Source organism: Vespa crabro, chromosome 15, assembly GCF_910589235.1.
Source record: "Vespa crabro chromosome 15, iyVesCrab1.2, whole genome shotgun sequence".
Classification (NCBI taxonomy): Eukaryota; Metazoa; Arthropoda; class Insecta; order Hymenoptera; family Vespidae; genus Vespa; species Vespa crabro.
Window position 1 is genome coordinate 2,033,397 of NC_060969.1, and position 25,618 is coordinate 2,059,014.

Below are 25,618 nucleotides of genomic sequence, written 5' to 3' on the forward strand. Positions count from 1 at the left end.
AAACCATAACCCATTATTATCTTTTGACTCATTTGAGATAGAAAAATACGAAATATGGTCGAAGATAATACACGTTCAAAATCGGTCAAAGCTTACGGCCATTTACTTGTATGGTATGGTAAATGAAAGATCGAACAGAGTGTAAACGGTAGCTGGAGTGGTTATATCCGCACTTGACTCTGTAAAGTCGATCAGAGTGCTTGCGTGTTGGACTGAAGTGTTATGCACTAGTAAAGGATAATAGAGAAGAGTATAGGTTGCTTGAGTTATCGGGTGTATTGTATCGCTTGAAAAAAAAAAAAAATATATATATATATGCTACAAAATTTATCACAATCTCCTACGAGTGTATAAAAGAAAAAAAAAGAAGAATATAACAGAAGAAAATATTTATATAAAAAAGAGATATTTATGTGCAAAAGAGATTAGACGACGAAAATTTTTTTAATTCTTTTTTTTCTTTCTTTCTTTTTTCTTTCTTCTTTCTTTTTTTATAGGAACAAAAAAAAAAAAAAAATATATATATATATATATATATAAATATACATATGTATATATAAAAAATGAAAGAGATACCATATAATATAATAATAAGGATAACATACCTAATAGAACAATTATTGTGTGTGTTTTGTTTACAATTAAATTCACTTTAATATAAAAATATTTTAGTCAGATCATTAACGTTACGATAAATGGATTATACGTTTCACTTTTGTTGTAACATTTTTAATGGGAATGCATTTAAATGAGCATACGTGAATGCAAGTTAAAATAATTTTATATGTACATGTAAATAAGCACAGATATAACGTATGTTTAATCGTGTGCGTAGTTCGTTATATTATTGATGCGTTCTTTATGGACTCTCTTTCTTTCTCTCTCTCTCTCTCTCTCTCTCTCTCTCTCTCTCTCTCTCTCTCTCTCTCTCTCCCTCTCTCTCCCTCTCTCGTACAGTTGTGTTGATATTAATAGTAATTGATGCTGTCATATGTAAGGAGATATGATCATTAAAATGATTGTAACGTTAAATGTCTATATTATAATATGTATTTCGTTTTAGGAAAATTTTTCTACAAATATATTTATTGCATTATGAAATGATCAATAGCAAAAATAGATAATTCATTGAGTATTGTTATTTGTCTGAATTAAACGAACTGAGATTTTGTAAGAAAATGAAGAAAAATTGTTTAGTACTTTAAAAATTTTGCGAAATAGCATTAATAATAATTATTATAATATGGAATACATTTATATATATTTCGAAAAGTTTTATTAATCTTAATAATGTTTATAAGAAAGATTTGTTTAAATAATACATTTATAATTAATTGCAGGGAGATGAAATTACGCCTAAAAGTATATTACAAATTTTTAATACATACATATATAAAAATTGCCTATCACTAGGAGTACATTATGAAGTTAGCGTTTGTTCTATAGGCAACAGTCGAAATTTAACTAATCGATTAAAAATATCGATTATTAAAGAATTATTGAAAACTTAGAAAGAATTAATTTAAAAAAAGTGAACATATATTTTTTCATATAATAATAATCTTATATATAACATAATTTAATAATTTATAATAATATACTATTTATCTTTAATTTGTTTAATTTAATTGATAGAGAATGTGCTAGCCGGTACTGATAGCGCCATCTAAAAATATAGGAAACATAATTGAAATTCTTATTGTAATAGTCACAACGCCAACAATGGCGGAGTGGTTTCAAATAAAAGTTGATCGCCTCATTAAAGTTAATAATAATGAAGAAAAGAAAGATATTTTGACTGAAATCAAAATAAAATTGGGAAGTTATAATCATGCAGAAATTGAAGCCATTGCACGAAGTTTGGATGCTAGTTCTTTATTTCTTCTCTTTTCGTCTAACGACAGGTATGATGACGATGTTATTTTCATTTTTTTCTTACGTTTAATTCATTAATAACGAAAGACTAATTTAATAATCATTTTATCTAATTTATTTAAGAATAACGTATAATGTATATCATGTATCATAAAATTTGTATTTATTCTTCATTGCAGAGAAGTCACAGAACAAATATGTATAATATTCAAAACTTTATTTGAAGTATTGGAACCAGGGGAAATTTATCAAAAATATCCAGCAAGAGTATATGAATTAATATCTCATTCTGATGTATCAGTTAGATCTCTTATATTGAAGGAGCTATTGTCTACTGCTTCTAATCAACAAACGCAGCTTTTATTACTTGCAGATGTTAATTTAATAGTTGCAGTTATAAAGAGAATAAGTGATGAAGATTTGACCGTTGCCACATCAGCAATGTGTATCATAAAAGAAATTGGAAAGGATATGAATGGTTTGAAAATTTTATATCACGGTGAACCTTTAAGAACATTTGCCAAATTGGTCGTTAAAAACGATAATGTAAGCTTCCGGATTTATGATGTTATAATAAACATAGCCAAAAATTCCAAGGAAGCTCTGGAAGCAACGATACAATCAGGATTTTTGAACAGTCTTATCAATATTTTGCAAGATGATGATATATTATTACAAATGAATGCTTTGGAAACTTTGACAGAATTAGCTTTGACAGAAGAAGGCTTGAATTATTTGGAACAGCAAGATGTTTTGACAGGACTTGTTCAGAAAATTGCACAAGCTAATGAAAATCCCTTGTCAAGTTTATTAATTCCTGGCCTTATGAAATTCTTTGGAAATGTTGCAAGATTGTGGCCAAATGAAATATTCTCGAAATATCCAATTGTAGTCTCTTCATTATTTGAAGTACTTGACAATGATAATCATATTATTTTAAATGTTGCATTAGATACGCTGGGTCATGTTGCATCAAGTGTTGAAGGAAAATACGCATTACAAGAATTGGGAGATTCTATGCTATATGCTCTGAAGAAAATTGCAGAAATTATTCAAAGAATGCCAACAGAGTTAAGAATCTCCAGTATGAATAATCTCACTCTCATTCTTAATGTACAGAAGATTGAACAAGATAATAGAATTTTATCTTTGACAAAGTCATGGTTCGATGCTCTTTGTGATGATCCATTAGGATTAATAGTTGGACTGTCTAAGCAGCCATTTGCTGACATCAGGTCTGCCAGCTTAGAGGTTCTAGCAGTTGTGGCATCTCAAGCATGGGGTCAAGAGTATATATCTACTTATCCAGGTTTAATAGAGTTTCTTCTTGACAGAAACATTGAAAGCTTCAAAGAGTGCAAGGAAATTAAATACAAAGTTGTTAAATGTTTGTCTGAAGCAGAATCATATATATTTGATGCAAATACCATGCAAAAATTTAAACAGTTTGTTAATGAAGGTCCATTCTATGTTGAAACAAATACAGAAATTGCATTTGAAAGTGCTACATAAATACAGAAGTTGCATTTGAAAGTGATAATGTTATTTGGTATTATGGACATTGTTAAGAAGTACAAGTTGTATTGGTAAATATAATAATTCATAATAATTCATGTAAAACATATAGTTTGTTTTTTTTTTTGGGAGAGGAAGGACGGTATATTCTTTTATAATATTACTTTTATAATATATGTATTTAAATAAGAAAGTGAAATAATTTATTTTATAATTAATAATACATATAAAATTTAAGAAAACACATTTGAAACAATAGAAATGTGTATAATACTTTAGTCAACATATATATGACATGACATACCAGTATTGTCTTTCACACAGTTTACAGATCTTATAAAGAAAATGTAAATAATGTTATATAAATATGTGTATAAAGATTACACAGTGATTAAATAAGTTTTAGTCTTATTGTATGCGTTTTCTTTTTTTTGGTGCAAGAATTTTTAACATGCTTACCACAGGAGCTTCAAAACTAATTGATACAATGAATGATAAGACATAGGATAAAATCAATTGTCCTAAGAAAGTTATCATCTGAAATATAAATATACATGTATATTTTTTATTAAATTTTACAGGTAATTGATTATAACTTACTAAACTTACCACTATATCTTTGCCCAAATGGAAAGGTGAATCTAAATTCATAGCAGTCAGTCTAATAATTATTGGATGAATTAGATAAGCACAATAAGTTACTCTACTGAATGGATATAGAATAGGTGCTGATAAAATTTTGTTTATATATCCTAAAATTATTTTTACACTTTTTTTATTATGTGTTTCTCTCTCTATAATTATTAATTGTATTTGTAAATTATTTACCTCCATATCCTGTACTACATGCAATAATAATCCATGCTAAACCAAGTGCCCAAGCACTGTGGCTCAATGAGGAATAAGCAGCAGCAGTCACAGGAGCGAGTTCAGCTTCATATAAACCATAAAGTAAACTTAAAAGACATGCAGCAGAAAATAACCACCCTATAACCACTATGGCCTGTAAATTATAAAATTAAATATTGCAGATAACTTCAAGTTATTTTTATTAATTAATTTTGTCTTACCTTTGACATTTTCACTTTACAATCAGTCTTGAAAAGAAGGTATCCTACTGACATTCCAATTAGATATGGTCCTAGTCTAGTCCATGGTTTATCATAAATTTTATCAAAGAGAGCCAGAGGATCATCTGAACTTGGCATATGATTGTTAGCAAGAGCAATGTATCCTGTTGTTAACCAGGAGCTTACTAATAAAGTTATAACAGCAGATGCTGCAATCTTAAAGTGATTTGTAGCTAATACTAATATCACTCCACCAATAATATAGAACTGTGTATCATCTGCAACATACCAACTCCAAGGCATACACTGTAAAAACAAAAGTAGAAGTGTTAGTATAAATATAACAATATATAAAGATTAATAAAAGCGATTGAAGAAATTGTTTTACTTACCATTTGCTCTACTGGAAATAGAGTGTTGATATAAAGTAAATTTCTCCACCAGTAATTAGGGCAATTATAATGATCAGCTGTAGGAGGTTCAAACACAGAATTGAAATGAAACCACTTCATAGAAATCTCAACTACACCAAGAATAAACATATACGGTGCTGTAAGCCTACAGAATCTATAGACAAGTAAACCAATGAATTTTAATGACCCAGCAACAAAACCTTTCGTGCCCTGAGTGAGTTTATTCAAATCTCCTTTAGCATTGGTTCTAAAGTATAGAAAACTAACGAGTAAACCACCCATGAAGAAAAAAGTATCCACACTGAAAGCTCCATTTGTAATTGTTTGAAAAAGAAATTTTCTTTCCACAACTTTTCGATATTCCATATTATCAGAGTATTTAAAAACCACTATACAAGTGTGTCCAAGTATGACCCAAGCCATTGATATAACTCTGAGACCATGAATGGTACTGATCGTATCTCCTCCAACGTTAGAATCACAAATAACTTTTAAATTGGAAGGAACAGAAAAAGATAATAATAACTCTTCAAGAACGCCTGTAACCAAAATATTATTATCGAATAAGTTTATTTCTTAAGTATACTCCACGAACTTACTAAGTTTATATATTCCTTCATTGGATGATTGCAAGGCACTCTCATGATCGTTATTGTTATTGACTGCTATGGACCCATTGGGAATTGTATCTGCTACTGGAACAGGAAGGTAGACCATACCTAGAAATTCTATGAAATATAATAATGATTGTCATTTTTTCTCCCTCTCTTTCCCTTTCTCTCTCTCTCTCTCTCTCTCTTTCTCTCTCTCTCTCTCTCTCTCTCTCTCTCTCTTTTTCCTTAATCTCTCTTTGATACTGTATTTGTCAATGATTGTAAATGTTGGTCATTATTTATATTCTATTCTTTTTTTAAAAAGTAAATATTTAATATCGTTTTATATTCAATAGTATGACTTTCGAATACAATAGCAGAGAAGACAATTAAACAAATAACAATAGGAAAATCTGTTCTTACCATTTAATGTTTTTGGATTTCCATTACTAAGCTGATCAAGCTTTCCATGTTTCTCCAAATCGTAAATCATATTCTTTTTACGAGCAACCATTCGAGTTAAATATATGTCATATCCAGAACCAGCTATCATAAGGAGCAACACTACAGATGTAACTCCACTAAAATGATAAAACATTAATAAGATATTTTCGTTAATAAACATCGTTAATAAACATATTCTACAATTGTACAAATAATAAACTTACAAGAGAATCCAATATACAGGATCAGAATACATGTCGTATAAATTATGCTGATCTCGGATTTTCTCAATGGTTGAATGTTTACCAGCAATATCACTGGCTGCAAGTTTTGCTAAGACAGATACGTCAGCAGAAGTACAAGAAAATGGTAAGCAAACTCCAATATGAATTAATCTTATCTGAAATTATTAATTGAAAAAAGAAAAAAAAATGTTATATCATTATAGATATTTTATAATTAGATTTATAATATAAATATATAGTTAATATACAGATTTATAATATAAATACTGTATATTTAAATATTAATTACCGTGGGCGATAATGTAGTATTTATAGAAATTCTCATAATATAGAAACCTAATGGATAGGGTGGTTGATCTATAAAGGTCTGTGTTAAAAAATTAGTACCACTCAAACCAAGGTTTCCTTTTTTATGGGGTTCTGTATTAAATTCCTGTACTTCATTTATTATAGATGCAGATGTAGGCTTTTCAATTTTTCGTACATAATTTTGACCGATATATTCACATTCAGTCGCTGATCCAGTGAAGTATGAATTTCCCCAGAAGAAGCCATTGGTGTATCTACCCGAGGCATCGTCAACTATAAACAAAAAAGATAAAAAAAAAGAAAAGATTTAGAAAGATTAACTTTTATGTAAAAAAAAAAAAATCGAATTACATTCACATTGGCAATTAAATATTGGCATTTGTAATATAGCTATGATCACTTGTTAACTGATCAAAGAAAATAGTTATCTGATATTTGTGTTAGATTCATTGGGAAACTGATATATAAGAATTATGGGATTAATAAGGATTATAGGAAAGAACGATTTGAAGAGCTTAACTCTACGTGCGTTTCTAATCAAGTAAGACTTTCTATTCGGGAAGTGAATACGAAGTTATCTAACCGCATACCTTAAAGTTTTCTGGGATTTATACACGTAAACTCTCTCGTACACTTTAAGATCGTATTATAGTTAATTCGAATTGTGCGGTTAAAAGCAACGTCGTCGTTACAGCTACGGAAGAAGCCAAAACTCATCGTACTTTTAGTGAGATACCAAACTTTCTTAAGTAGTTACTTTCAAATCAATAATTTTATATATATATATATATATATATATATATATATATATATATATATATATTTCTTTTTACAGATAGCCGACACTATCCATAATAATATTTAATGCATACAACCGTAAAATGCGGAAGACCTTATTAGCTATTCAAACTTCGTGAGACCTAGAAGCTCAATACGTGAGTTGAATTGAAAAAGAGTTTATATAAAAAAAAAAGAAACGAATATTTTATTCTTTTATTTCTTTTTCTTCAAAGTCAAGTTCAATTTAAACACGTGACAGGATTTCTATCCTGGTTCAATACGATCATAAAATAAACAAAGCAAATTTTCAAAAAAATCCTTTAATTTCAAAATGAAATTATACAAGTAGTAACATGTAATATATTGTACATTTATAAACGGCGAAGTGGATATCCGTTTCGTTTTACGTAATTAAAATGAATTGACATTTTCAAGGTAACAAGAAATAATTTATAGAAAAAATAAAGAAATTATGAGTAGATGTTAGCGAAAAAAAAAATAAAATATAACGAAATTCGGTATGTCAGAAATCATAGAAAAAAAGCAAATTGTAGCGTGGTTTAAAATTAAAATAATATATAACATAACCGGTTTAAGACAAGGACGTTTTCGAAAAGTACCTTCATTAGTAAGACTTTTAACTTGATTGATGTTTGAGTCCATTTCTTGAAATAAAAATAGATTTTTATATTTCTCATATATATATATATATATATATATATATATATATATATATATATATATATCATGATCACGTAAATGAAATTAAAACGAATGATTTCTGATCAATGAACATGATCGATTGGTCAAGATTTATAACAATCTATTGATTGTATAATCAATAGCGAAAGTAATATCGAATGTGAAAGACTTTCTTTTCATGTTTGGAAAGTATAGCAAGACTAATGTCTACTAAACATGTTTACTCCATTAATATAAATAATATTAAAACACATTCGAACAACTTCCTTGAAATAAGCGAATATTACTGAATAAAATTAATTTATATACATTTTATTTTATAAGGACAAAGAACAAAATATTTTACTGGATAAAATATATAAATAAATTATATTAACAAGTAGATCAGATAATATTCATTTTACGTTATTTTTTGTTCAGAAAAAGGGGTAAAGAAAAGAAAACAAATGATATAAATGTATTATGATTTTCTCAAAAGATGATTTAATGGAACAAATATATTCAAAATATTAAAGGATTATTTTTTTGCTATATTTTCATTGATTAAGATGTCAAACATTTCATTTATTCCATAAGAAACCTTTCAATCAAGATACGTCAAACTTGTTCAGGGTTAATATTGTCAAGGTAAAATATTGAAGTATAATTCACTTAACGTTTCTATCATAATGCATATAGGAAGACTGGAAAGTCGTTCTACAATTTGATGTCAGTGAAAATATCGGTCAACATCATCGTCTCCATTTACAGTCGACAGTGAATTAGGCAATGCGTATTAGAAGTTACTTCAGTAATATTCGAGTGGCGTGTGTATATATATATATATATATATATATATATATATATATATATATATATACACGTATGTAAAGAATGAAGTTATATGGAACGAATCATGTAAAACATACTTTCAAATCTTTTGTCAAGAAGATTTGAAGTTTTTGTTCCTAAAGAAAGAGAAATAAATGAAAAGAAAGTTTCTTTTAATGTATATACCAAATTATGGAGAATGGTTTATTTCAGTGGCAGTAAATATTTTAAAAGAGTCATAATGATAATAATAAGATGAGACCACTTTCACGCTTCCCGATAATTAGATCTAATTGGGTTCTATTCGCTTCGAGAAATCTGCAATTATATCTATTTTCAAATTTTCGTCACTCTATTTTAATTACTGTAAGTTTATGCACGCAAAATAATTTCTTTTATTACAAGTAGATTAAAGTGTAAAGTTTTCTTTTTTTTTTCGTTTTTTTTTTTTTTTCTTTTTTTTTCTTTCACCTTTAATTGCACAATCGATTCATGATTTTTATTTTTCAAAGTAACACATTTTCATTTAATTAATTATAACTCCTTATATATCAATAATTCCTTATTATATCAGAGAAAGATTTCATACATTTATGATATAAAATAATTATTCTATCTCAATTCTATTTGAATTTCATGAAGTATGCATACTATTGTATTTACTTTTAAATATACATACCTATTAAGTCGAACAATTCTTTGTGACTTGAAGTGATGCAATATGAAAATTACAAATGCAAATTGAATCGCAATAATATTCCATGTGATGAAATATATCAGTATTAATGAAGATCATTCGGGCGAAATTATATCTTCGGTAAAGAAATTACAACATGAATTAATGTTCCATTCTCTTCCTTGATTTTGCTATTTGATCTAGTCATGGTATTATGTCATAATAATAATAATAATAGTAATAATAATAATAATAATAATAATAATAATAATAATAATAATAATAATAATTGCTTTTTTTTATAATATTTATGAATTTTTATTCATAAATATATAAACATCATGAATGTATATATCGAGGTTCACGTATCGTAAATTAATTTATAAACACAAAACAAAAAAATGAATTCTTTACTTTTTATTTCATATATGTCAATAACGATTTAAAAATCATAAAAAAGTGAAATTGTCATAGCGTTTACTCTTGTATTATATTTGAAAGTTTAAAGAAAGAACAAACACACACACACACAATCTAAATGTCATAACGGTAATCTCTAAGATGTTTTCCTGATGGTAAAACGATGCGGTGGTACCTTTCACCTTTCTTCAAGCAAACGAATTGGAGTTTCCTATGATGATAATACCGAATACACGCTCATTATTAAAGAGGGAAAGTTAGGTGGAACACGTTTGTGTGTTCCCTGTAAAGAAAGCGGATGCTGAGTGACTCATAAAAATATTCCTTCCTAAGGTATAAGATAATTGAAGTTAAAAGTAAAAATAAAGTCATCAAGTAGGTCATTATTATTTTAACTTTGCTTATCATAAAATATGTGAAATTTCAACAAGACTTTTTTTTTTGTTTTGTTTTGTTTTGTTTTGTTTCCTCAAACAATTATATTTTTCTACAATATCTTAAATTTAATATTTTTTTAATACATTTAGATATTATTTCTTTTTTAGATAAATCAATGATACACAATTTAATTAAATGAATTATATGCATAATTATTAATAATATTAATAAGGAAAAAAGAATTAGTTATAAAAAGTAGCATTGACCGAGGAAAGTAAAATGTCGAAAGCGACTCCGACTCCGTCACGTCGACTGGTCAGGTTGTTTCTCATAAAACCGTTCGTGGTTATACGAGCGTTTCTTTGTGTCACTAAAAGTGAAACTTCACGATGAAAGTGGGCAAACCAAGAGGACCCTACTCGGTAGAGAAGAAGACTTTTACTTTTTTCAAGTTAAAATAATTTTGGTAGATCGACGAAAGTATTACATCATGTGCATCTCGAAATCTAGATGAATATACTTTCATTAAAAAAAAAAAAAGCGTCACTTAATTCCTTTTAATAAAGAAATTCTATTCTCATTTCATTTTTTATAAAATGGAAATACTTTATTATAAAATAACAAATATATGTATAAATATATTATATATATATATATATATATATATATATATATATATATATATATATGTATATATCTGTTAACACGTGTGCAAACGGTACCACTTGCTTATAATTTCTTTATTCAGCCATTATCATTTAATATCATTTCATATCACGTAAACATGACTTTCGAAAGACGTCAAAAAATTTAAAATTTTCATTAAAAAAAGACTAAAATACAACTTGATATGTTCAAATATCAAATAGATAGTAACATTCCGGTTGAATTAATAATAACATTCTGGTTATACACGATAAACGTTTTAATAATTTTATTTAACAAGCAATGATAGTATTTGTCGAATACGTGTTTTCAGATAGAAAATAATCATTGATATATATATATATATATATATATATATATATATATATATATATATATATATATACATACATATATATGAGTACCATATGAAAGAAGAAATACCCACGTAGAAAGTGCGTTTGTTGGATATCAGGTATATGTACGTAGAGATCAAGTGGGCGAAATAATATTCATGCATTCATGCATGAATTTAAAAAAACTATTGTCTCTTACTCTTATTTGTTCTCGAATATTGGAATTCTTTGTTGTTTCAGGATTATTTTGAACAATGATTCAGATATATGAAACGTGATGATTAAGATTTATTTTCAATTTTTAAAAGTGATACAAAAAAAAAGAATGAAAAATGTCACGCCTAAAGATATATATTTATTTAAATCTAAGTAGTGATGGTTTATAATTGATCAGACAGAATATCTTTGAGTATCAATGGTATAACTAGAAAAATTTTAAATAACATAATTAAATTCAATATTTTACAAAGAAAGAAACCAGTTTTATGGTTAATATATTCTAATCAGTTTTTTTCTTTCTTTTTTCTTTTTTTTTTTTTTTTTGGATATATTTCAAAGAACTTTTCGTGAGTTGAAAATAATCAAGATAATAGATGAACGTTCTGTATAGTCTGTCTGCGAAATCAATTAATAAAGGAGTCTCGCAATCGCAATAAAATAGATAATAAAAAGAATTTATTCTTCAAAAAATTATTCTCACGTAGTATCACTAATGGACAATTGTCTACGGCTTAATAATTACTGTTAACATGAGTCGCTCATTAACTTTCTATTGGTATAATAAATTTTTGGTAGATGTAAGCAAGTATCAAACAGTTTCATAATAGCGCATATCAAACAAAAAGAAATCTGCCGGTTTGTTAAAAGGAAAAAAATATAAAATCTACATATAAGTGTGTATTTACATTGATTCATTATAGAAATGGTATGAATAGAGAAAAAAAGAGAGATACAGAGAGAGACAGCGAGAGAGAAATGGTAAAGGTAAAACAAAAATATTATTGAGAAAAAAAAACGAAAGAATAGTTTTCAGTTTAATTATTTTTGTTTAGGTATATAAAACTCACCCTTGAGTGCCCATAATTCCTGCCTCTTCAAACCCTCGATATATCTGCTGATATCTTTGCTACATTGTTCACCAACCGGATATCTTCCTTCGACCCAATTTTTAATGAGATTACGACCACTGAAAACGTCCAAAGCCTCGGTCAAAGTCGTCCAATTTGTATGTGAATTCTCCACGATATCTGGTAAACTTCTGGTCCGATGACTCAGAATCACAGTATCTGCATAATCTATCGATTTCTCAGTAGAAATTTCAAGAAACGCGTAAAAGATGATGAAAAGTCTTAGACGATTCTTCATTTTTCTCACTTTACAACGATATAATAATATTTGGGACAATTATATAAACGATAAAGAAATAATTTATTAAGAGATCACTTGATTATACTAATCGTCATAATTGTTTATCACAAAAGACTTTTTCTCTCAATACACTGTAATTAAGATTATCAATCGTTCGTTTGCTTTTTTGTTTTTCGTTTGTTCTTTTTTTTTTTTTTTTTTGTTTTTTTTTGTTCTCTCTTTATTTTTCCTTTTTAGGACAAAAAAGAAAAAAATACTCTTCGAACTTCGAACACGAGAAAAAATAAATAACCTAGTTTGCTTCAAAATTTCAATACTTCCAGTCAAGTGAATCTTTGCGATAACATTTTTTGGTCTGTTGAAAATATAAATTCCTGGCTGATGTACTTCCTTCGAATCATAATTCCAGCGAAATCCGGAACGAACTTTAAATGATTCTTTATCTTGAAGATTCGATAGGATCACGTAGTTTTTTGTAATATATCGTATAATGCGGAGTAGTGTCAATCGTTTCTAAAACTGGTTCCTTTTTGGTCGATGACCATGGATCAACTGTATCGTCCGGTTGCTCGCCCGTAGAGAAATGCTTTTCGTCGAGTCAAAGCGCGGCGGTATAATAAAGTGGTAGGGAGGAATCTCCCCGTAGTAAAGTAGTAAGACAACAAGAAGTTGTTGATCGATTAACACGTCAAGGCTTTCTAGAATGTGCAAAAAATTGTTTTATTTTATGAGTTCATAATGGACGTTAATCGTATTAATTACATTTTCTTTTCTTTTCTTTTCTTTTCTTTTTTTTTCTCTTTTTTCTTTTCTTTTTTTTTTCAAATATTCTTACGATACCAATTACAATGTCAAGACGACGATTTCTAAATTTCGATATTAAATAAATGATTTTACAATATTTGCAAATTGGAGATTACAACGTTAACGTGTCGAATCAATAATCGCAGTATTACGATTATATCGTTACATTAATTCATTTCCTCCTTATTTTCTTTCATCTGAACGATGAATTCTAACTCTCTCATGGTGTTCGCAAGTCACGATCATGTATAACATCCAAGATCATCTATGGAATCGTTACTTAACAATCTTTCAATTCGATATCCTCTTTTTCAACGATGATGTTCCGGTTTTTTCTTTCTTTCCTTTTTTCTCTTTCTTTTTTTTTCTTTTTTTTTTTTTTTTTTTTTTTTTTTTTTGGAGAAAATCACTCGAAGCGGAAGAATGAGGAAAGTTTTGAAAGTGCATCCTGGATGACAAAATATACGTCGCATTGTGATTTTTCTACTTTCTTGTTGATTATATCAGGGTAGATTTTTGATATAGAATAGTTTATGTAATAGTTTTAAGAAAGGAAAAGAGAAGAGGAACCGAGGAAAAGATTCTTTTTGCGGAGTAACATTTGCGAAATCATGGGAAGAGTTTCGTATGAGTTGGTTGATAGCTAAACGACGAAGACTAAAAGTTTCACTAAGAAATTTCATACTATTAAACGATCATCTCTCTTTCTCTTACATTCGTTGATAAATACTTATTGCTAGCTACGTCATTCGGTTATTCAGCGAAGCTGAAACATGTTATTTTTTTATTACGAGCCCTTTAGTCTTTAACGTGATTCATGTACGTGCTAATCAAATTCAAATTGTGCTTGGATAGTCGTATAGATAAAAACCAAAAAAAAGAGAGAGAGAGAGAGAGAGAGAGAGAGAGAAAAAAAAAAACAAACGAAAAAGACTACAAGAAATTATTTTTTGTATTTAGTACTTGGATATTCTATCGTCACACAACTATTAATTACTTCTTTTTTTTCTTCTTCTTCTTCTTTTTTTTTTTTTTTTTTTTTTTTTTTTTTTTTTTTTTTTTTTAATTTAATTCTTATTTCATTCTTTTTTAGACCGCAAACTGGCATTATAAGAAAACCACATGTTGAATAAATGTATGCAAACGAAGAATGAATAAAAATTGATAAAAATTGCTGATAACAAAGTGGTTTTCCTTGGATTGAGGTAATGAACAAATGATGTAAATATTCGCTAATAAATATCGAGTAAATGGTTTTTATACTTTCATTAAATTCGATCGATTACAATGAAATAAATAGGAATAATATAACGGTAATTAAATAATGCTCTAGAAAATTCCTAATTTTCCGCCTGATTCATCATTTATTCAGGGTTGATATTGTTTGTTAATATAATTTCAATAGAAAAAGAAATCTATCGTATTAGTCTTGTAATATGATCAATATATACAATAATATATGTACATATATAGGATTACGTCAGAGTACAAGTTAGCTCATGCGTTAGAATGCATCGCTGCAACTCGTCCAAGTTGAGTTGATCTTATTGCAAGTCTTTGGATAAACCACTTTCTCGCTTTCTACAGGAAATGTTTTGGTACGTTCGAGGTTCTCATTTAGTTAATCATTTGCGTTGACAATTTATTAGCTAGCAATTTTATTTGTCTAGAAGCTCATTTATTAGTTTATGACATAATAAAGTTAGCTAACTGATCTATCAATTTGTCACGTTTCTATAATAATTAATAATGCTAATATTTTTAAATGAAGTTTACATGTTTATAGTAATTAACAATCCATATGTCTGACGACACATTGTTCTAACGGAAGTAGTTAAAAGTCATTGTGGAAAACATAAATAAGACAGCGTCTTCTCCATTGTGCGATAAAAACTTAATTATATTAGTTAACGAGCTACTTCTAAACAATAATCTTTCTCCATTTGTTTCTTGTCTTTCTAAGAAAATGTATCTTAATGAATTCTTAATTTTAACTTTAATGACTTCTTTCTATTTTCTACGCATTTCACATTTCACATTTAAATTATGGAAATATCTAATCTCTATGTTCTAATAAATAAGTCGAAATAACGAAAATTTAAAAAATCGAATTTATTTTACAAATTTTACAAAAATTAATAATTTACAAAAACTATCGTTTATTTTTTGTCCTAATAAATTCGCATTTTGTTTTAAATGTTTATAAATCGATTAAAAAAAAAAAACTTGCAAAGAAACGAAATGAATATAATATTATTGAATTTATCATAAGAAATATTTTGAATTACAATAAAACATTCGATTGAGAACACTTATTTTATTGGAGAAGAAAGCACATTTCATTTTGTGGTATTATTTACGTAACGCCATTACGTTTGATTCATAATATAGGTAGACATTAGACTGTTACGTCTGTAAAACGTAACGCTTATTATTTCTACGTTGCACGCAATTTGACGTGTATCCACGAAGTATTCACGATTTAATCGTTAATATTTATGCGTTAGTAGATCAAACTGTCTGCGATTAATAATGTTTCTGTAATGTGTAGATATTTTCTAATCGGCATATATTTACATTTTTTCATAAATATAATAATCAAAATAGAAAGAATTTATATCTATTAATTATATTATGCTAATATAATTATAAATGTATTTATATATATATATATATATATATATATATATATATGTATTATAACAAATTATGTTCCAGATAAACTGAATGTAATAAAAATAAATATTTCAAGCGAACGTATTTCACATACTAATGAGACATAAACATATCAAAGTTTCTAAAAAAGGAAAGTTTTAAAATATTTCCGTTGCCAAGTATTGCAAACATTTATTTTAGAATTTGTTAAGGGAGCGAAGTTCGATATTCAATATACTATTACGTGATTTGAATTTTCGCGCCACAGGTCATATACCAATTGTTTTGTAATATCCTTCTGATAGGTACAGTCATGCTTATAAATCGACCAATCAAATCTTTCCTTTTTGTAACCAATCAACGGATTTCTAATAATCACGTGATACATTTTGCGTTGAAGTTAGTATAATCTGCCATTGAGTAATTACTTATTAAGTGATAGATATATAAAGAATTTGTGCGATTGATTTATAAAAATGGAAATAATAATAGACACAAAAGGAAGAACAGATTTAAAGAACAAAAATCGATTAACAAAAACTGACGATAACATTTTGAGTAAACTTGATAATAATGGTAATTCTGTTGAATTATGACATTTGTTTTCTATACGATTAGGTTAGAATTTATAATAAAACAAATGTTGTATTAAATCGTATATTAATGAATTACTGCTATGTATATATGAATGATATATTTTTTACTTTGTTCTTCATTCTATAAAAATTATAATCTGATTATATCTTAAAATATATTTTACAGAAAAAGGAGCTTTATGGATGTCTGCCAAAGATTTCTTACAACAGGCTGAAAGTAATGAAACTAAAATAAAGAAGTTTTCTCACAATGATATTGATTTAGATCAGTTTGAGAAAGATATGGGTTGGAAAAATATGAGAAAGCAACTGCCACAGAATATTACCAATGTAACAATGTTAACTAAAGAAATAGTACCAATAGATCAAATACTTAAGAAAAGTGCTATAAAACCTGGATTCGAACGTTGTGAAAATGTACCATCCTTTATAGAAAGTACAAGGCGTTTGCGTGTAAAGAAAATAGCAGAACGAGAAAAGACTAAAGGCAGGGATTGGTTTAATTTACCAGCCACTGAACTTACTGATGAGATTAAACATGATCTTGAGATAATCCAAATGAGATCAGTATTAGATCCAAAACACTTTTACAAAAAGAATGATTTGAAAGTTTTACCTAAATATTTCCAAATTGGTAAGGTAGTAGATGCCCCTATAGATTATTATTCTAGTCGTCTTACTAAGAAAGAACGAAAGAATACAATTGTGGAAGAACTTATGGCAGATGCTGAATTTGCAAAATATAATAAACGCAAATATAAAGAAATAATTGAGGAAAAGAATAAACGACATTATAAGGCACACAAACATGCAAAACGATTGAAAGGAAAAAAGAAATAATAAATAAAAAAAAATATATATATATATATATATATATATATATATATATATATATTTTGAAATAATATTTATGAAATAATAATGAATAAAATATATATATATATATGTGTGTATACATATATATATTGTTTTCTATTTATACAGGATTATTGTCATTTTAAAAACCCTTTCATTTATACATATTTACATAATATGAAAACTGTAGAAAAAAAATACAAAATATGTAAATTAAGTATATACAACTTAATGCAGTCCTCCTGTAACTTCAATAGAAGCACCATTAACATAGGAACTCTTATTTGAAGCTAAAAATGCAATGACTTCTGCAACTTCATTTGGTTTACCCATTCTCTCAAAAGGTATTCTTTTAATAAATATATTTTTTACATTATCAGGAACTATAGCAGTCATTGGAGTATCTATAAATCCTGGCAAGACCGCATTAACGCGTATTCCTAATCTACAATAATCATCAATTTATACTTAATATGCTATGATAAAATTAGATAAAATTAATGTAACTTACTTTCCAAATTCCATAGAGGCCGTTTTAGTTAGTGCTTCAACTCCAGCTTTTGAGGCACTGTAATTACCCTGTCCTATGTTTCCAAGTTTACCGATAATAGAACTAACATTAATAATAGAACTTCCTTCCGTTGTACCACTCTCTATCATAGCTTTTACTGCACTTTGCATAACAAGAAATGTACCCTTTAAATTAACATTCATGACATTGTCAAAATCAGTTTCACTGAGTTTTAACAAAAAATTATCTCTTGTAATTCCTGCTGAATTAACAATAATCGTGGGTGAAGTTGAGAATTCATTTACAATATGTTTAAAGACTTGTTCTATACTATTTGGATTAGTAACATTTACATTTAATGCAACATGATCAGTTCCTACAATCAAATATAGAATTAATATGGACGAAAAAAAAGATCATATATTTATTTTGAAATATAAATATATATATATATATATATATATACCATTTATGATATTTATTGTTTCTTCAGCCGCTTTAATGTTTTGATCGACAGCGATAACTTTTGCACCTTCTTGAGCTAATATTCGACATGTTTCTCTACCTATACCACTTCCAGCTCCTAAAATATTAAGATCAAACAAAATCAATATAATTATAATATTAATCTTATCAACGGTGCATTGTAACTTTTGTAACTAACCAGTAACAAAGGCGAGTTTTCCAGCAACAATGTTCGACATTTTTTTTGGCTGTGTTATCAACAATAAATGGAATGTACAGGTTTAATACGAAATACGGTATCGGACGATGACCTTGGACTTTAGAGTTACGAGAGTAGACATATAAAAACATACGTGTATTATATTGCATTGCAATGGGCGTATTTCTGCGCATAAGATAAAAATAATAATAAATCTAAATTTGTCATTTTCTAAATATTCGATTTGATGGATAGAGAATAATTTTCACTATCTTTCTACGTTCATAAGTATATAGATACGAAAAATGGACCAATTAGAATCGACTTCCGTTACCTAGGTGACGATACCATATGCTGCTGTGACGTAAGTCCGTCCGCAGTGACGTCAAGAAAGCGCAATGCAAGTGCCCTTGTTTACAGAAAAATTGAGCTTATATTATCGTCCTGCGAAAAGAATATCCCCACATTCGAGAAAATGATAAATTATAACAAGAATGTGACTATCATCGCAAAGAAAATTCAATGGGCGATATTAAAATACATTTTAAGGGATATATGTACATAAGTGCACGATACACTCTTACATACATATATATATATACATATATAAAATATATATATATATATAAAAGAAAGACGAGAAGTTTGCGTCAAGTAAGTATAATTGATTATCATAAATATAATTGACGATCATTCAATAGAAATAATTATAAGGAATATTGATATAACCTTCAACGATGTAATATTGAGTAAAATCGATATGGCAAAGCCTTAACCTCGATCATAATTTTATCGATATAATTATTCATAGATTAATGTTAGGAGAGAAAGAGAAAGAGAGGAAAAAAAAAGTAATAAACGATAGAATATAAAAATCGTGTTAATAGCGTTTAAATGAACGTCATTGTTCCCGCGCTTTGGATCGCCTTTAAACACGAAAAGATGCAATCATTAGTTTACGAAAAACAACAAATATTTTATTAAATTCATTTGCGTTGAAAAAAAAAGTTAGTCGATCAGAAGGAAGAATTATCGACGTAAGAAGTACGGTGATAGACCGTTAGTAGTCGTTCTTTGCAAAATTCACGTAGCTCTGACCGAAGTAAAAGGAAGGAGATTGGACGTTCGTACGTGCGCGCGTCGATGCGAACGTGTCGAACGGAGGGGATAATGACGCAGTCGATGGCAGCACCGGCGTTTCTGGAAATGGTATCCCCGCGCCGGAGAGGAGGAGACATGTACAAAGACGTAGACACACGTACGTTAACACAGACATTGCGCATTCGCTCATGCCAACAAGCAGTTTTCTTTCGGTAGAGCCGTGAGTAGGAAGGTTATTCGATGGACAGTATAATAAAAGACTCTCCGATATTCGGAACTCTTGTACTAAAAAAAGAGGTTAAAATAGATTAAAGAGAAAGGAAAGAAAAAAATTAACTGCATTGATGCTGGAACAGGAGAGAATTGTTTTCGTTTATCGAACTCTCGACGGGGAAGGTGTTGAGTATTTAGGCATCGCGTTATGCCGCGAGCTCGACAACGCGTATCGCGTTGTTACAATTGGCCATTCGTAAGGCCAAGTAAGAAGAGTAGTAGTGTAATAGTAGTAGTAGTAGTAGTAGTAGTGGTGGTGGTGATAGTAGTAGTAGTAGTAGTAGTAGTAGGAGTAGTAGTAGGAAGAGTAATAATAATAGTAGTCGTAGTAACGGTAGGAGTAGAAGAAAAAGAAGAGGAAGAAGTAACGAAGAAGAGCGAATAGCCACTAGTGGTGGTGGTGGTGAAGTAGTGGTGATGCTACTAGAGCTGCTGGAGTTGGTGGTGGCGACGGTGGTGGTGGCGGTGGTGTTCGATGTAGTGGTGGTGCTGCTGCTGCTGCTGCTGCTGCTGCCGCTGCTGCTACTACGAGGACGCGCGTCGTGCGTCGTCGAGGTGCGGTGGCGATCGCGGCGGTGGTGGTGTAACGACGACGGCGTGTATCAAAAAATTCCTTCTATTCCTATTTTCTCTATCTCTTTTTCTCTTACACTCTTACACTCTTTCCATCTCTAGTTCTCTCTTTTTCTTTCGGTGAAAGGAGGGGTGAGTGAATAGGTAGGAAAGGCTACCAAGGTGCTTCGAAGCGCAGTTGCGGCGGCTCAGGATGCTGCCCGACGGAGCAAGAAGATGGCCGTGATCGGCGAGACCAGGTATTACTCGGCGATCCGTGCGTGCGCGTACACGAAATCTTCGTGTCGTAGGGTCCAGATCGAAAAGGGCTCATCATCATCGTTATCGCCGTTTTCATCGTCGGCCTCGTCCTCCTCCTCCTCTTCCTTTTCCTCTTCCTCCTCATCTTCTTCTTCTTCTTCTTTTTCTTCGGCCTCCTCAACTTTCTTCTCTTCGTCCTTTTTCTCCTTTTCTCCCTCCTCCTCCTCGTCGACGCCGTCGTCGTCGCCGTTGCCGTCGACCCGTCGTTGTCGACAGAGGAGGAAGGGGCATTCGACGAGCCTGTTGGTCGCGATGTCGTCCTCTCGTGGCAGTGGACCTGACTCTGGTGATCTCAGCGACTCGGAGGACTGTTATGTCGACACGGATCCTCTGAAGTATGAACTTCGCAACATTCAAAGCGTCATACACGTGACAAGGCAGAACATTGATGCTCTCAACAACCGCTTTGCTGGTTTTCAACATCCACCATCAATATATCTAAATGAGTATCAAGAGCTCACTAGTAAGTTGCACGATTTGGAGTCCAAGGAACAGAAGCTCAATGAGTTATTGAATGCAGGCAAAACATCTATTGGGGTATCCATGTCTGAGAATGATTCTCGAGACACTAATGCTATCAATAGGTATCCTAGGACGCTTATGAAATCTTTGCTCAGGGCCTATTTGCCCAACAAACAGCGTACGAGTGTTCAAGTACGCGAAGGACTCTCTTTGAGGGATGCTTTAGCCAAGGCGATGAAGTTGAGGAATCTAACCACAGAAATGTGTGCCGTCTATATACTTGGGGTAGATAAATCCAAGTATTTGACTTCTTGGGATACAGACATCTCTTTACTTGACTGCGATGAGATATCAGTTGAGATTTTGGATAAGTTTCCTATAACTACTTCAATATCACATAATTTTGTGCGAAAGACTTTCTTTTCCTTGGCATTTTGTGAGTGCTGTAGAAAATTACTCTTTCAGGGTTTCTATTGTAGGACATGCAATTATCGCTTTCATCAGAGGTGTGCTGGCAGTGTACCTGCTCTGTGCCACCAAGTGCGTATGCAAGATGCTTATTATCAAGCGTTACTGGCACACAATCCTGAAACAACAGCTGGAATTTTGCAACTGCCATCTGGCTATGGCTTGAGCCGAAGTATGTCACCTTCTTTAGCACCGTCTAGAAATCAGAGACATCCACGTTCCTTAGGACAACAGGATCGTTCCAGTTCTGCACCGAATGTTTGTTTCAACATGGTTAGATCTGGAGGTGAACCAGCTAATCTGGATGAATATAGTAGGTCCCAGAGTTTAGGTCGACCTATAGGTACTACCCAGTGTTCTGTCTCGCCTGGTAGCAGTCCTACTAAGCATAGTCAATCGACGCAAGCTAGTCCAACCAGTACTTTGAGACCAAAACGTCCAAGAGCACGATCGGCCGATGAATCTTCGAAAAATCTTTTAGCTCCAAGAGAGTCTATAGAAGACTGGGAAATTCCAGCCGATGAAATCTTGGTAGGAGCACGCATTGGCTCAGGATCCTTTGGTACTGTTTACAAAGCTCACTGGCATGGACCTGTAGCAGTGAAAACTTTGAATGTGAAGATACCGACCACAGCACAGTTACAAGCATTTAAAAATGAAGTGGCTGTTTTAAGAAAGACACGACATGTAAATATTCTGTTATTTATGGGATGCGTTAGTAAACCACAGCTTGCTATTGTAACGCAATGGTGTGAAGGTTCATCTTTATATAAACATCTGCATGTATTCGAATCAAAATTCGAATTATTAACTCTAATAGAAATTGGCAGACAAACTGCACAAGGCATGGATTATTTACATGCTAAGAATATTATCCATAGAGATTTAAAGAGCAACAATATATTTCTGCACGATGACCTTACTGTTAAGATTGGTGATTTTGGTCTTGCCACTGCGAAAACAAGATGGTCAGGATCTCAACAATTTCATCAACCAACTGGATCTATTCTTTGGATGGCACCTGAAGTTATTAGAATGCAAGAGGAAAATCCATATAGCTTCCAATCTGATGTTTATGCCTTTGGTGTAGTTTTGTTCGAACTGCTAGCCGGTCAGTTACCTTACTCGAATATAAATAATAAGGATCAAATATTGTTCATGGTGGGACGTGGATATTTACGTCCTGATTTGAACAAGTTGCGTTCTGATACTCCAAAAGCATTGAAGAGATTAACAGAAGACTGTATTAAATTTTCGAGGGACGATCGACCAATATTCCGGCAGATCTTAGTAAGCCTGGAGGGTCTTCTGCGTGGTTTACCCAAAATCACAAGATCTGCATCCGAACCAAATTTAAACAGGACGCAATTACAGTCTGATGATTTTCTGTATACTTGTGCTTCACCAAAGACTCCGGTGAACTTCCAGTTTGGAGCATTTCCCTTTTATCCTACCGGTGGGAACATATAGAGAGTATTGCCCAAATTAATAAGCCTGATGTAATCGGTATATAGAAGGTATATGATAAAACCGAATAAGATCATTAACACTTAGTTATGAACAATCCACACGATTCTTTCCAATTATATATCTTTATCAAATCACAAATGTTTGCTCAATGTGAAAGAAGACTGCATTCTTCGACATGACATAAGAAATAAAATTAAAAGTAAAATACAATCTTTATCGCAAATAAGGGAATAAGATACGACTAAATTGTATAAATTAATTGGATTAAAGAACTTATGGCGACGTGTCGAGTGTATGTCATGGTAAAAACGAAAAAAAAAGAAAAAAAAGAAAAAAAGATGCATGTGTAACTTTTACCTTTACACACTACTTAAAGCAATGGATTTTTATTTATAATCAGTTAACAATTATTCACATATATATATATATATGTATATATGTATATATATATATATACACATACTCGTATGTACATGTATATATATACGTACCTGCACGTGAGCATAATAATTTGTTGATTTTGTGAGATCCTTGTGAAGGATGTAAAAAATAATATTTAAAAAAAAAAAAAAAACAAACAAAAACATTTAAAAAAAAAAAACAAAAAAAGAAATAAAAAAAAAAATAACGGCATTTAAGTCGCGCGGACTGTCATTTATCCGATAGATATTTTTCCAAAAGCCGAAGTGATTTTTGTACCTACTTCCTTTTATTTTCGTCTCTGATATGCACGCGCACGATGAGAACATTTTTTGATCTTACTTACTGAAGGATACTTATCGCGTCAAAACGAAAAAAAAAAAAAAAAAGAAAAAAAGAAAATGAAATAAAGGAGTTGTAAAAAAATGTATTGTTATGATTACGCGTAAAAAGAAAAAAAAAAGAAAAAAAAAAGAACGTGTATTATTATAATTACGCGGTTAATATAGACTTCTTCGAAACAAGTAGTTTGTACACATATGTACATCTCCACACATACGCGCATACACATACACACACACACACACACATCTGTATGGACGGAAAAATTATCGAAATGATTTAGAAGTTACCAATTTTACAATATCGATCGGTCGGTATAAATACGCTGAAAATAGTAACGCTTACTTTGTTTGACGAATCGTTGAGGATACTATTCTATATACCTACTGTCTTCATTTTAGTATAATATTAATGGGGAAAAAAAAAAATAATAAAAAATAAAAAAAAAATAAAAAAAAATCAATAAAACGCAAAAAAAAATTTCCAAAAAAAGAGTAAAAAAAAAATACGAAGTATTCAAAGTAGTAATGGAGCTCGTAATATTATAATAGAGTAATATTTAACTTGTATTTCTTCTATTAACTTGTATTTTTTCTTTTTGTTTCTTTTCTTTTTTCTTTTTTCTTTTTTCTTTTTTCTTTTTTCTTTTTTCTTTCAATTGAAATTGAAATTGTGTATTTTTTGTCGTCGTTTTTGTAGAATTTCTGATTTATTCTTCAAAGTGTTATTTCTTCGTTATTATTATTATTATTATTATTATTATTATTATTATTATTATTATTATTATTATTATTATTATTATTATTATTATTATTATTATTATTATTAATATTATTATTATTATTATTATTATCATTATTATTATTATTATTATTATTATTATTATTATTATTATTATTGTTATTAGTATTATTATTTACATACATGCATACGTCGAAAACGAGGTCAGAAAAACTTTTATTTATTTTATTTCAAGACGTACCGTGATTACATCTTTGTGGCCTAAGAATATTTTTTTTTTTTCACGGTTGTTGATACCACGATTTTCGTGTTCTATTGAAGAAGAAAAAAAGAGAGACAGAGAGAGAGAGAGAGAGAAGAGAGAAAGGAAATGGTATCGAAGCTTCGAAACTTTCGTAAAATTTTCAATACTCTTTAAAATCTTTGTAAATTTTTTTATTTCTTTTAACAACGAAATTTGTCGTGGAAATCGTCATTTTTTTAATTTGTATTTCTTTCTTGTTATTTTCGTAGAAAAAGAACATTTGTTTTCTCCTTGTTATCATCGAGATCGTCATAGCTTCGCGAGATTAATTGCGTAATAATTAATTAAAAAAAAAAAAAAATAAATAAATGAAAAAAGAAATAAAAAAAGAGAGAAATTAAACAAATAAATTTGTATACTCTCTTAAAAGAGGAAGAGGCGCGAATTTCACTTCGATTCGTCTTATAAGTTACATATACCATTTATTTTATTCCTCTTTCTTTTTTTATTATTATTTTTTTTCTTTTTTAATTCTTTTGT

At 29.8% G+C, this 25,618-nt stretch overlaps 5 protein-coding genes across 9 annotated transcripts; 3 read left to right on the plus strand and 2 right to left on the minus strand.

Moving 5' to 3' along the window:
• The first annotated feature begins 1,576 nt into the window (after positions 1–1,576).
• Positions 1,577–3,801, plus strand: LOC124429341 (26S proteasome non-ATPase regulatory subunit 5). The gene is made up of 2 exons (XM_046974491.1): positions 1,577–1,904; positions 2,055–3,801. Exons 1-2 carry the CDS (start codon positions 1,723–1,725, stop codon positions 3,385–3,387), a joined length of 1,515 nt encoding a protein of 504 aa, XP_046830447.1. The 5' UTR covers positions 1,577–1,722; the 3' UTR covers positions 3,388–3,801.
• Positions 3,797–13,409, minus strand: LOC124429336 (O-acyltransferase like protein). Of its 4 annotated transcripts, none has more exons than XM_046974477.1 (10): positions 12,299–13,409; positions 6,445–6,737; positions 6,135–6,310; positions 5,890–6,047; positions 5,473–5,592; positions 4,853–5,412; positions 4,461–4,766; positions 4,219–4,393; positions 4,000–4,142; positions 3,797–3,927 (listed from the first exon to the last, which is right to left on the minus strand). In XM_046974477.1, exons 1-10 carry the CDS (start codon positions 12,594–12,596, stop codon positions 3,799–3,801), a joined length of 2,358 nt encoding a protein of 785 aa, XP_046830433.1. In that variant the 5' UTR covers positions 12,597–13,409; the 3' UTR covers positions 3,797–3,798. The 4 variants fall into 4 exon arrangements, with proteins under 4 accessions (XP_046830433.1, XP_046830432.1, XP_046830435.1 ...); XM_046974476.1 differs by having other exon boundaries at positions 5,473–5,601; XM_046974479.1 differs by having other exon boundaries at positions 5,473–5,565; positions 12,299–13,407.
• Positions 13,410–16,171: 2,762 nt separating this feature from the next.
• On the plus strand, positions 16,172–17,540 carry LOC124429343 (deoxynucleotidyltransferase terminal-interacting protein 2). 2 transcript variants are annotated; one of them, XM_046974500.1, is made up of 2 exons: positions 16,172–16,634; positions 16,821–17,540. In XM_046974500.1, the coding sequence occupies exons 1-2, from the start codon at positions 16,535–16,537 to the stop codon at positions 17,492–17,494; spliced, it is 774 nt and encodes a 257-aa protein (XP_046830456.1). In that variant the 5' UTR covers positions 16,172–16,534; the 3' UTR covers positions 17,495–17,540. The 2 variants fall into 2 exon arrangements, with proteins under 2 accessions (XP_046830456.1, XP_046830457.1); XM_046974501.1 differs by having other exon boundaries at positions 16,536–16,676.
• A 106-nt stretch (positions 17,541–17,646) lies between these two features.
• On the minus strand, positions 17,647–18,960 carry LOC124429344 (estradiol 17-beta-dehydrogenase 8-like). Its single transcript, XM_046974502.1, has 4 exons — positions 18,685–18,960; positions 18,487–18,603; positions 18,021–18,396; positions 17,647–17,954 (listed from the first exon to the last, which is right to left on the minus strand). The coding sequence occupies exons 1-4, from the start codon at positions 18,722–18,724 to the stop codon at positions 17,738–17,740; spliced, it is 750 nt and encodes a 249-aa protein (XP_046830458.1). The 5' UTR covers positions 18,725–18,960; the 3' UTR covers positions 17,647–17,737.
• A 159-nt stretch (positions 18,961–19,119) lies between these two features.
• On the plus strand, positions 19,120–23,964 carry LOC124429335 (raf homolog serine/threonine-protein kinase Raf). Its single transcript, XM_046974475.1, has one exon. The coding sequence runs from the start codon at positions 20,848–20,850 to the stop codon at positions 23,329–23,331; it is 2,484 nt and encodes an 827-aa protein (XP_046830431.1). The 5' UTR covers positions 19,120–20,847; the 3' UTR covers positions 23,332–23,964.
• The last annotated feature ends 1,654 nt before the right edge of the window (positions 23,965–25,618 follow it).

What these genes read in the sequence shown, in the direction of transcription:
- LOC124429335 (XM_046974475.1), top strand. Translation starts at nt 20,848, where the DNA reads ATGGCCGTGATCGGCGAGACCAGGTATTACTCGGCGATCCGTGCGTGC.
- LOC124429343 (XM_046974500.1), top strand. Translation starts at nt 16,535, where the DNA reads ATGGAAATAATAATAGACACAAAAGGAAGAACAGATTTAAAGAACAAA. An exon ending in GAGTAAACTTGATAATAATG is followed by an intron (nt 16,635 to 16,820) that starts GTAATTCTGTTG and finishes TATATTTTACAG; the next exon opens with AAAAAGGAGCTTTATGGATG.
- LOC124429344 (XM_046974502.1), bottom strand. Translation starts at nt 18,724, where the DNA reads ATGTCGAACATTGTTGCTGGAAAACTCGCCTTTGTTACTG. An exon ending in AACAATAAATATCATAAATG is followed by an intron (nt 18,397 to 18,486) that starts GTATATATATAT and finishes ATTTGATTGTAG; the next exon opens with GAACTGATCATGTTGCATTA. An exon ending in GCCTCTATGGAATTTGGAAA is followed by an intron (nt 17,955 to 18,020) that starts GTAAGTTACATT and finishes TGATTATTGTAG; the next exon opens with ATTAGGAATACGCGTTAATG.
- LOC124429341 (XM_046974491.1), top strand. Translation starts at nt 1,723, where the DNA reads ATGGCGGAGTGGTTTCAAATAAAAGTTGATCGCCTCATTAAAGTTAAT. An exon ending in CTCTTTTCGTCTAACGACAG is followed by an intron (nt 1,905 to 2,054) that starts GTATGATGACGA and finishes TCTTCATTGCAG; the next exon opens with AGAAGTCACAGAACAAATAT.
- LOC124429336 (XM_046974476.1), bottom strand. Translation starts at nt 12,596, where the DNA reads ATGAAGAATCGTCTAAGACTTTTCATCATCTTTTACGCGTTTCTTGAA. An exon ending in TATTTCCAGTAGAGCAAATG is followed by an intron (nt 4,767 to 4,852) that starts GTAAGTAAAACA and finishes TTGTTTTTACAG; the next exon opens with TGTATGCCTTGGAGTTGGTA. An exon ending in ATTTGGGCAAAGATATAGTG is followed by an intron (nt 3,928 to 3,999) that starts GTAAGTTTAGTA and finishes TTTATATTTCAG; the next exon opens with ATGATAACTTTCTTAGGACA.